The sequence below is a fragment of the Myotis davidii genome, unplaced genomic scaffold (genome assembly GCF_000327345.1).
Source record: "Myotis davidii unplaced genomic scaffold, ASM32734v1 scaffold415, whole genome shotgun sequence".
NCBI lineage: Eukaryota > Metazoa > Chordata > Mammalia > Chiroptera > Vespertilionidae > Myotis > Myotis davidii.
In genome coordinates this window covers 6,535,866-6,548,084 of record NW_006287951.1, presented here as the reverse complement: position 1 = coordinate 6,548,084, position 12,219 = coordinate 6,535,866, and the positions used below count along the sequence as shown (strand labels likewise).

General features: G+C 48.2%; 1 protein-coding gene across 1 annotated transcript in view; it reads right to left on the bottom strand.

Moving 5' to 3' along the window:
* The window catches only part of CLSTN2 (calsyntenin 2), a 394,670-nt gene that overhangs the window by 121,059 nt on the left and 261,392 nt on the right, over positions 1-12,219 (bottom strand). The window contains exons 4-6 of the mRNA XM_006759844.2: positions 8,457-8,652; positions 7,482-7,690; positions 944-1,093 (exon numbers count right to left, since the gene is read on the bottom strand). Coding sequence (XP_006759907.1) covers positions 944-1,093; positions 7,482-7,690; positions 8,457-8,652 — 555 coding nt within the window. The remainder of the gene's footprint in view (positions 1-943; positions 1,094-7,481; positions 7,691-8,456; positions 8,653-12,219) is intronic.

Sequence of the window (12,219 nt, the reverse complement as noted above, 5' to 3'; positions counted from 1 at the left end):
GAGAGAGAGAGAGAGAGAGAAAGAGAAAGAGAGAGGGAGAGAGAGAAAATATAACGGGCCTGAAGCTTAAAGACACACCTAGGGAAGGCAATAAACAGCAGCCACAGAGTGGAGGACTCCACGAAGCACCGTGAGCCATGGATAAGCAGTAGCCTCCCATAACATCAACACACGAAGCGGAAACAGGAGCAGTCAAGCAGCCAAAACAGTAGCCCAGAGGTAACTGCTCTGCCACCGGAACCATCAATGTCACTGCTAGAGCCGTCTTTATTCCATGCACCATCCACCCAATTCTCTGTAAGACCATCTACGCAGCTGGCCTTGCCTCCTGGTTTCCCCTTTGCTTGGTAACAAACCTCCGCCATCGAAGGGTAACCCAGACCTTCGTTCTATCCCTGCACCCTAAAGATCTAAGTGAGCACAGAGCGGATCCTCCATCCGAGGCATTGTCTCGCCATTCCCAGAGCCAACGTTTTAGAAACCCCTTAGCCTAGAGGCCGGGTGTGGCTCTCCAGCCTCTGCCTGGACGCCCTCTGGGCAAGCCCCCCCTGCCCGGGGTGTTGAGTAATGAGGCCATATTTGAAATGCACCAGCCCGACGCAGCACTCTGCGATAAAGTGAACAGGCTCGCTGGCCACCTGCTGAGCACCGTGGGTAATTACTATTGATCCAAAGATGCCATGAGGTCTGAGAAAGAGCACATTGGACAAACGGAGCATGTGACCTTAGACAAGTTACCTCGGGCATTCTCACCTGTGAAACGGAGATACTATAACCCTAGGAGCTGTCAGAATAAACCAGCTACTCTATTTCCTGCAGCAGAGTGACTGCACTTTAAAAATCCCTCTACCCCCGAGTCATGCCGATTTGAGGATAGGTCTGGCAGCTTCCATGCACCAGGTCCAGCTGCCTTTCCTCAGAGGACTGACAAAAGCAGGCCCACCTTGCCAGCCAGGCTTGCACACTGGCTTCACGTCCACCTGCACCAGGGTGTCCTGAGCGGCAGGCTTCTGGCCACAGTCGTAGGCGGTCACCAGGATCTCGTACTGGTGCTGCTTGTCATAGCTCAGCTTCTCCGTGTTCCTGATGTTGCCTGAGGACACAGAGACATTCAGCATTGTTTCAGATCACGTTGAGCACGCTGCAGTTCTCCCACATCCCTTCCCCACTCCTCCAACCTCCACCAGAATGAAATGGGCCCCTTCCCTATCCCTTGGTAAGGTCAAGGGTACAGGAGGCCATGGCTTCCACATGCAGCCTGCTTGTTCCTCGGTGGCAGACTCCAGGATCAGTTGACTGGAGCCACCCCAGCTGCGGGGCAGGGCCGCTTCGAATTCCAAGCACGCATCTGGGACCCGACTGGTTTGTGTGTGTAAGTAATGGGTTGTTGGAAAACTCTCTCTCCAAGTGCCCCATGCGGCTGCGGCCCTGATGTCAGGCCCAGAGCTCATCTGCCATGAAATCTCTGGGAAAAAAGATGGAATTCAGAAATGTCCTGACACATATTTTTTAACATCTGGGCTCATTGCCAGGAATGTTCACTGCCTCTTTTCACATTATTTTGCTACCAAATAGGAAGTAAAATCAATAAGAAAACGTGTGACCTCTCTTGCAAAGCTGCACAGAATAACCGATTCCTTGCCCTGGTGGCAAAGACATTTTTCTTCTCCCAGAAAGACCAAACCGTTTTTTTATGAGCCATTTGTGTGTTTTTATCCCCGTGGGTGTGAGATTATGATTCAGGAATAAATATTTGATAAATAACAAGCAAAACTTTAATTGACGATTTTTGCTAAAATACCATTTTGGTTCCAAGAAACTAATGAGAGGCCCAATGCGCATTGAATAATTTTTAGTTTTTGATTCCAAGAGATGCAAGTCTTTCTTTGTTGAGACTGATTTCATTCTTGCATTTTTTTCCCTGATGGTGGAGCTGACAGCAAATTAGAACTCAAATGCTATCATCATCCTTTACCAGAAGTGAAATTAAGAAAGTGGAAATTAAAGGCAAAACAAACTAACAAGCAAATAAACAAGCACGGAATGGCTGACTCACACAAATTTTTAGACTTCATCCAAACTAAGGGAAAACTACCTAATGAGCTTTCTTCCATTCCAACTGATTATTGTTCATGTGAACTGAGATAACAGGGACTAAGGCAAGAAAGCCTGGGGAATTAGAAAAGTCACAGAATGTTTTAAAGATCAGACAAGTTGATCCACCAGTCACCTAGTCTTAAACAGTACTCAGTTGTAGGCTAGGAGCAGGTGCAATAAACGTGAGTGCCTGTGAGGAGGAGGAGGAGGGAGTGGAGGTGAGCGGTGGTGAGGAGGGATGAACTTGTCCATGACATTGGATCAAGCATTCGAATCATTTGTTCTGCTCCCTTCTCTGGATTGTTTTAAAAATGCAACTGCAGCCATGGATTTGAAGTAAGATTTACTTTGACAAAGCCAGTCAAAAATCTCTGAATAAAAATGGGTTTGAGGTATTTTTGGCTTTGTGGCTGGTATTCAGAATCCCTTTCATGTCCCCCCAAATATTTGTTTCAGTCTCAGCGTGGAGCCCGTACAGGTCTGGGACGGCTCAGAATCTGGTTGGTAACACTCCCGCGGGGTTCCCTTAACAAACTCATTTGTGGTTACAGTTATCACAGGGGAGGGATTCTGCAGGTGCAGGCACCGGAATATAACCGTGAGAAGGAGGTTTCAGCGACATCAGATTGAATTTTCAACAAAAAGTTTTAGCTTTCTCTTTCTTTCAAGTGAAATGGCTCTCTAAAGATACGTCTCTGAGAAGAGGAAGGCTTAGGGTTTACAATCGGTGTGACATTAAGCAGACCAAACACTATTGATTGTGCTAGAAAAATAAACACACGGGCCGGCAATCCTGGGCTCAATTTGTTGCCGCTCCTCTCCCGTAACTGTCTTAATGAAACTGTCTGAGAAACTAATTTACTTTCTCCGCTGCCACCACCACCTTCAGGCCTGTGAGGATAAGATTCAGAGCACAGATGTGCAGCAGTGGGTCACCATGAGAGGCAATGTTGGGACCCATCCTGTGGGGGGGGCAACATCTGGATAAGACACCCATTTAGCACATTTCGATAGCTCGGAAGAAGCCATCCGTTTTGCTTCTGTTACAATTCTATTTCCCCCCTCACATATGAGTGATTTCTCCCGGTAGTGCCTTCTCAGTTAGCTGAGTCCACAGTTAATTCAGGTGAATGGCTGCCCCTGGGGCCTATTCCCCTGTCCACATGAGCCTGGGCAGCTAACTCTCAAAGAACAGTTAGCCTGTACCTTGCAAGTTGGTGACGGCAATTTTTTAAAACTCAGGTGGGGAGGGTGCAATGAGGCAAGCACAGTGACCTGCGCGTTCCCTCTCCTGGACCTGAACTTGGAACAACCCTTTGGAAAGCTATACGGGCCAGTCACTTTGCAATTATTCATACCTGTGGGGCATGCAATTCCACATCTAAAAATTGGTTCCAGAAAAATTTCAGATGTTTATTGTGAAAAATTGTAAATACAGGTGAAAATAGGTCCATCGCAGCATTATTTATTACCTCGAAAAAATAGGAGAGAAACAGCATGTCTGGTTGCAGGGGAGAGCTAAGGATGAGAGTCTGCGTGAGATGGAGTGTTGTTCAGCACTGAAACCGGTCATTATGAAGCACTTTTAAGGATGGAAAAAATCCATGTTATCGAATGTGAAGCAAAAAATGGGAGGATAAAGAAAAGCAAGAGATGTGGGGCCCTACTTTTATTTAAAAAGTCAGAAAACTACTGGTAAATTGTCAATAGTGGTTACCCTTTAAAAAACTGTTTAATGGTGGTTATCTTTGGTGGGATTATACGTGACTGAATTTCTTCTTCACACTTTTCTATGCTTTCCAAAATTCCCACGAGGGCTTGTGTTACTCTTCTATTCAGGTGGAAAAGAAGTGTTTTCATTTACTGTAAGAACACACAGACTCCAGGTGCACTTCACTTAGAGGCATCAGCCCCATTATTCTGTGGGCAGCGGCTGGCAGAGAACTCGGCTGAGATCAGGCACCCCTGACAATCAGACAAGTCTGTCCAGTGGTGAGTGGGTGTCATTGAGTCCCTGCTGTACCCTCTGTGGTCAGTCTCAAACGTGGTTGAGAGTCTGGCTGAGGCAAAGCTCTGGTGAATGCCTCCTTTGCTGTTTATCCACCCCTTTCACGGGCAACGTGTTTAATTCCCATTTTACTGATGAGGATCTGAGCAAGGTTAAGCAACTAGTCAAGGATCACACACACACACACACACACACACACACACACGCAGGGATGGATGTAGGATTAAGATGCAATTTTGTGTTTTTGAACTTAAAGACCATTGCCATGCATTCCTGTCAAATATCAGTAAGGAGAGCAATGATGTCACTGGTGGAAAGGTCTTGGGACCAACACTCAGGGTCGGAGGTGGGGGGGGGACCTAGGCTCTAGTCCAGGGGTGGGCAAACTTTTTGACTCGAGGGCCACAATGGGTTCTTAAACTGGACCGGAGGGCTGGAACAAAAGCATGGATGGAGTGTTTGTGTGAACTAATATAAATTCAAAGTAAACATCATTACATAAAAGGGTACGGTCTTTTTTTTTTTTTTTTTAGTTTTATTCATTTCAAACGGGCTAGATCCGGCCCGAGGGCCGTAGTTTGCCCACAGCTGCTCTAGTTCCAACTCTGCCACCTGCATGATAGGTGCTGGCAGGCAAGCGCTTTATGCTTTGGGGACTCAGTTTTTCCATCTGTTCAATGGAAATGAGCATTCAGGCCCTACCGATCTCTGAGAGACTAGCCAAATGCCAGAAGATGGGGGCCTGGCAGCCATCTGAAATCGATCTAGAACTTCCCAGGAGGTGGGTGATGTCACCAGCTCAGAGTTATCTGTTTATAATTTCAGCCTAGAAACCCATGGGGAGTGAGTGAGTAACCGTCATGTCCCAATCCCCCAGTATATACCTAAGTAATCATGGCACCATGAATCGAGCACTCCCTATGTGCCTGCAGGTATTATCTTCGGGCACTGCCTCTCCCTGAGGCCTCACAACCCCACAGGGAGGCAGGAACTATTACTGCTTTGATTTCACAGGGGAGGGAGGCCGAGGACTTCTGTTGAAAGAGGTCGAGTCTTCAGTTAAGACAGGTCATTCTGACTCCACATTGTATTCTGTCCTCCCTGTGCCCTGCTCCCCTTCCTTCCCTCACAAACAAAGAGCCTGGCAGGTTGGGGGGAAGGAGGGGAGCAGGAGCCATCTACCTGAAGCCCTGCAGTCTCAGTGAGTGGGCCCCAACTCAGTAGTACTTTTTCTGATATGCATGCAAAGAACTTCTTCAAGGAGCCTGTAAGGTCGCTGGAGGAGTGATGGATAAAAGCCAATTGGGAAGCTCATTAGAATGGGAGCTGTTTCTGTGCCTGCCCCTGGGTCCTATCTTCATTACTTGGAGAACTGTTCTTGTAAACCTCATTGTCAGGGGCCCACACTCCCTGGGAGTGCCCACTCTCCTCTTCATCTTACGTTGTAAACCAATGTTGGAGGCAGAGGCCTGGCAAAGAACCATTACTCACTTTTAATGAGACAGTGAGGGAAATAAATTGGCATATGTTAGTGAAATGGCTCATCAAGGTGAGTAATTATCTCCATGACTGGGTCAGTTTACCCTCCGATGAAAGAATTTGCATCTCATCTCTCTTTGGCTTGTGGCTCTCCAGGACTAAGGCAGGGGATCAAGGGGAGCTTGACCAGGCATCACAGACACCTCCTTCTCTAGGCCTGCTCTTCACGAGGGACTTGTCACTCCCCAAATGCTAGTTTTTGCAGACATAGACCCAACAGCAGGTTATGGAGGAACAGAAAAAATACAAGAGTTGTTCATATGAAGTAGTGTGTGTGTGTGTGTGTGTGTGTGTGTGTGTGTGTGTGTGTGTGTGTGTTGTGAGATACGAGTCTGTGTGGTGGGGATGGGCCACCCATCTGTATGAAAAGATATCAGAGAGCAGTTCTGACACACTCTACTAGTTGAAATGATCTATTTCTTAGTCCCAAACCAAACGTTAATTGAAGTCTAGCATTTTATAGCTTACTTTTTTATGCATTGATCTTGTGTCCTACACAATCAGCATCTGGTAACGTCCAGGTATTTTAGCATTTTATAAGGAAACTGCCTTCTGTTAGGAATACTGATTTCCTCTTACAAGACACATCACAGACGACTGGAGGTCAGGGAGGAGGGTTTCTCCTTGGCTTCCTTCCCTTCTGGAATCTGCTGCAGTTCTTGGGAGGCAGAAGACACTACATGGGGCCGGTTTCTCCCTGGTCTCAACATCGAGAAGCATCGGAATCACTTAAGACTTGCAAGCAGGTGACGGATGATATTTCCCTCTAGGTCTTGGCTACCAGGAAGCTCAGAGCTAATTCGTTGCCCAGCCCTGGTTCATGGCATGCTTTGCATACCAACCTTTATGCCACCGGACTTTGTATCTTTTATTTTGAATTTTCCCCCACTAGATTTTAAGCTCCATGTGGACATGCCCATGTCTGTTTTAGGTTCTACTCTATCTCCATTCCCAGTTCCAAGCACAGTGCTTGGCACTGAATAAATATAATTATTTACAGCGTGGACGAACTTCAGGTTTTGCTGCTTTTGAGTTTTTGTGCAGAACTTAAATCCTATTTGAAACAAAGGGGGTAATATACATGAACCCATACACTCGTGCTAATAATGAAATAATATACTTGACAAATAATTTTCATTTGATTGATATCAAGTTATTAAAAATTACAGTTAAAAGGGGCTGAGTTGATTTGGCCTCTGGCTGTCATGTTTACACTACAATGAGTTTCTAATTAATGGTGATGGAGAAATGTCCACAAGGCTTATTAGGACTGTTTTTACTTCAGTAGGTTCAGTTTGGGATTGGGATGTTGTGGGAGGGTTCTTCCATCCTTCATTCTCAGTAGAGTAGAAATTCTCAAAGGACTTTGACAAGACCTTTAAAGATTCATGAATGGATCTACAGCTTAGAAGGTGTTTCAGAAATCTCCGCCTTCTCTTTGTTTAGGAGCCGGAAACAGATCGTTGTGTGAGGTGATGTTACAACTGGTTATGTAAGAAAGGGACGCACACATGGCCGAGTTGAGGGCATGACTCACATCTAGATGACAACTGAAAAATTCCACCAGAAAACCAAGCTGTGTGCAGATGAGTGGCCTTGTGAGCTCTATAGCCTGTACCCACTGAGTTGGTGCCTTGGGGGTGTTTTATCCCTGGCTGGGCTGCTAATAATGCCAGGCCATCTCTCCAGAGCAGGGCTGAGTTCTGGGTTATAGAGCCTAGATCAGGGATGGCATGGGAGGCATTGCCTGCTGAGTACATTCAGGCCCCGACTTGGCCTTCAGAATGGGGGGGGGGGGGTTTCCCTGCCCCCACTGGGGTCCTCTCAGGACACTCACCATTTCTGTCAATGGCAAAAGGGACATCGGTGGTGACAATTTCATAGTTGCAGATCTGGCTGTACTGGGGGGAGCAGTCCTCATCGACGGCCTCCACCTGTAGGATGCTGTCGTAGATCTTGCCCTCGGTCACCACAGCCTTGTAGGCGGGCTCTTTGAAGGCGGGAGCAAACTCATTGACGTCCTTCACCTGGATATGGACCACGGCCCTGGAATCACACACAGACAAGAAGAGATGGTGGTAAAGAAACAATTGTACCATCTTCTGCGCCGCCCATGGACACTGACTCAGGCCCCAACACCAAGAAAATGGAGAAACCACAAGCCAGTCAGGCAGTTGTTGTCTGAGTGTTCTGTCTGCCATTTCAGGAGACCCTTCTACCCGCCCTCATCCTGATCCCCTGCGATGAATTCACTCCAGAGCAACTCCTCCCCATTTGCTGACCTTCCTTGTCACCCTAGACAACAGCATTCCTCTGGACTGTCTCTCCTCTCCCTCATCAATCCGTCATCTGTTCACTCACAACTCCAATGAGTAAGAATTTAAGTACTCTTACTCTGTGTTAGTCTCTGAGTCAAAGTCCATTAGGGAGAGAGCTACAACCCAACATGAAGAGTTGCTAGGACAGAGAGAAGCACGTGGCATGGCAGAACCCAGGGAAAGATCTCAACCTCTCAACGAGTCTGCAGGCTGGGCTGGCTCAGGGAAGGCTTCCCCAAGGAAGTGACGCCTGCACTCAGTTCTGAGGGTGGAACAGAGCTGTCTCCCTGGGGAGCAGAGGGTAGAGAATTTCAGGTGGAGAAAGTGGCTGGTACCAGTGCCTGCAGTGGCCTGGGAACTGGCTGGCCAGCAGCTGTGTAGGCTGGAGCACCATGGTATGGCCACTGGGTACACATGTCTGTAGAGTAGTGTGTGACAGAGATGGTGGGCAAGAGTGGGGGGGAGGTGTCCAGGAACTGTGTCAGGCGACTCACTTGTGTGACTTCTTCCAGGCTGTCTCCCGGGGCCCCGCGCCACAGTCGTAGGCCTGGATGATGAATGTGTACTCCTTCTGCAGCTCACAGTCGATAGGGCTCTTGGCACGGAGCCGGCCCTCTCCCGATGTCTTGTTGAGCACCACGGCCTCAAAGGGCAGCTCCTGGCCGTGGATCTTGAACGCACAAATCTCCCCTGCAGAGGGATGAAAGAGGAGCAGTGAGCGGGGATCCTGAGAACCGCCCGACTGCAGACGGAGCTTCCTTCGCACCAGATTTGCAAAGCTAATGCTTCCAGGCCATTTCCTCCACCCAGAACTGTCAGACCAGATGAGGCCTCCAGAGACCCAGCCCAACGTGTTCATTTCATGGATGGTAAAACCGAGTGATTCACGCATGGAAGTGTCACCCATCAAGTGTATCTGGGAGAAGGAAAGGGGAGAGTCACATGCGGGACTGGCCGGTGATCCTGGTTTCCTACTTTTCCGAGCAGGTTTCCCTCTGCCCGGTCTGACACTAAAAACTTGCCCACGTTGGCCAGTGTGTCTCAGTGGTTGAGCGTCAACCCATGAACAAGGAGGTCATGGTTCGATTCCTGGTCAGGGCACATGCCTGGGTTGTGGACTCCACTGCTAGTGGGGGGGCGTGCAGGAGACATCTGATCAGTGGCTCTCTCATCATTGATGTTTCTATCTCCCTCTCTCTTCCTCTCTGATCAATAGAAAAAAAAAATATATATGAAACAATTGCCCACAGTCAAAAGGCAAATGACTGCAGAGGAAAGGAGGAAAAGGCCCAAGTGTGCGCAGCCTTTGGTCCTGTGACCACATCCTTGCTACCTGAACGTGTGTGCTGTGAGCCAGCAGCATGAGCATCCCTGGCAGCTAGTTAGAAATGCAGATGCCCAGGTCCCACCCAGGCCTCCCGAGTCAGAATCTGCGTTTTAACAGGGTCCCAGGTGATTTGTTTGCTCGCCAACCAAGAGCCGCACTGTTCTGCTCTGTCCTTTGCTCCAGGTTTACACACTCCTCCCGCGCCTGCATGTCTCTCCACCCACCGCTTCCCTGTGGGGAGAGGGACTCCACTCTGAGATGCAATTTTATTTCAAAACAGTGGGGGTGAGCCTGTGCAAGTTCTAGAATCCCCGTGGAGCTCGAGAAGCTAACTTCTTAAAGGGTTGAACATGTTGTGAAATTAATGCATTTCCCCACTCAGCTGGGTTAATGTGTATTACAACTATTTCTCTGCATTAAAATGATAAGGCCATGAAAATACCTTCCTTGTCTCAATAGGTGGATATTTGTTTCTTGCAACCTGACTGTAATTAAGCCCTGTACTGTGTGCCTTGGGAGTTGCTGAAAATTTGAAACACATTCCCTTCTGTCTTGAGGGAGTTTACAGACTTGTTGGGGAGACAATGTCTAGGTGTCCAGAAAGGCCATTCAGTGCAAAGGGGTGTGTGAGGGTCACGTGGCCTGGGCAGCAAGGAGTTAAATGCAGGCTTGGTCTGGAGGTCTGGATTCACATTCCAGGCTTGCCACTTACTCCATGATTTAGTCGAATTATATTGCTTTTCTGGCTCTCAATTACGTAACTTGTAAAATGACCCAGGAGATAGTGTTGGGAGGAGGGGACCTACCCTGAGATACCCCAACCCTGGTCTGACATTGCCCCAGCTGCACTGCTGGATCCCCAGTGAGGCACCTAGGGTGCATAATGTAGGGGGGCCCTAACCTCAAGGTGACCAGGCACTTGCCCCGCTGCTTCAAAGTGACACTGTGAGAAGAAGGGATAACATAACTGCATGCCTGCTCTGTGCCAGGTACTGAGCTACCCTCACTCAAGTGACCTCATTCAATCTTCCTAACAAACCTGCAAGGCAGAGGTTTTATACCAGTTTGTACAAATTAAAAAAGAAAACAGATCAGAGAGGTAGGTCATTACTTGGTCAAGGTCACAGAGCTAAAGTTGGTCTAAAACCCAGATGTGTCTGACTTCTAAGTCCATGCCCTGTCTATTTCACTGCACCCTCTCCAAGTAGCCCCGTAACTTTTATTTTTAATCCTCACCCAAGAATATGTTTTTATTGATTTTAGAGAGCAAGAAAGGGAGAGAGGAGGAGAGAGAGAAACATTGATGCGAGAGAGAAACTTCAATTGGTTGCCTCCCCAAAGCTCCCAGACCAAATATCAAGCTCACAAACAAGGTCTGTGTCCTGACTGGGAATTGAACCGGCAACCTTTTGGTGTATAGGACGACGCTCCCACCAACTGAGCCACTTGGCCTGGGCAGCCCCATAACCTTTGAGGGACCACTGTGCGGACCGCTTCCCGTCCCATTCTATATCCCCATTCAAGCCGCACTCAGGGAGAAATCCCCCGTTTTACATGTAGGAAGCATGCCCTGATCTCTCACTAACTACATTTTCTGAGATGGCCAATCGATAACAAACTTACCTTTAGGCTTTTGATTTTTTATGATTTCATTGATCCTCAATTTCATTATGAACACTCCATTTTCACTACATCCCCTCCTGACCATCTCTCAAATGGCGTTGTGGAGTAATGGACAGGAGAGACAGGTGTGGGCCAGGCCCTAACAAGGAGGCAGTGTTCTCGGGATCACCAGCAGCTCCTTGCTGCCTCTCCGACAGAGCTGCTCCGCAGCTCTCGGGGCGGGAGGACAGGTTTCATCCCCTCCTCCAGCTATTTCTGCTCGGAATTATCTGGGGCTTAACTGGATGAACTTCTAAAGTGCCTGCCTTGTGATTCTATCCGAAGATCAATGCCAATAGAGAAATATTACTACCGAAAATGTCTGAACTGGTTCTCGGACATTATCTGAAGTGCCCAACCACTGCCACGATTATAAGACTAATCAGACCATTTCTCTTTGAAGAGACCAGTTAAACCAAAAATAAAAGAGGGCAATTTTCTGTTGGAAACACTTGATTGCAATTAAAGTAGTTCTCAAGACTCAGAAATCCTTCACCAGAGGAAAGGAGAGGAAGGAGGAAAAGGAGAAAGAGGAGGGGGAAGAGGAGGCACAGGGGAGGGTGAGATGAAGTAAACCTCAGGGCGACATATTTTCATCTCACTCAATTCAGCTCAATTCAATTCGATACACCCTGCAGTGTCTGAGAGCGAAGTGCCAGGCATGATGCTGGGCCTGGGGACACAAAGAAAATGATTCGAACACCTGAAAACATAAGGACACTCCTAAGCACTCATCACTTAGTGGAAGAGACAGTCGACCAGGGCAACGCAATGCTTACCTAGTTTCACCGGCTCAGACGGAGACAGGATTTAGTCCCCCTTGGAACAAAACCTGGAATTCATGTCACCCTCATTTATCCCACCTCTTCATCTGACACCTAGGTTCCTGCTGCAAAGACTTTCATTCATTTATTCATCCATTCAGTCACCTCGTAAATATTTATTAGGGACTATGTGCCCAGCTCTGGTGAAACAGTGACGAAGAAAACCAGCCCAGCCCTGGCCTACAAGCTGCTAACGGTCCTGTAGGGGCGGGAAACGGGCCCCCAGAGAATCACATACCTAAGTGAAGAGTGGCGACTGTGGTAGGTGGGTGGTGCTAGGAGAGTCCTGCCCTGTCGGCAGGCAGGGCTAACCTAAGGATGTGACCTCAGAATGTGACCTCAGGATGTGATGGTGAGCTGAGACCACAGGAAGAGACAGAGGAGCACGGCCTGGCCACGAGGGAGGGAAGTGAGTGCCAGGCGTGGGGCCAGCACCCCATAGGG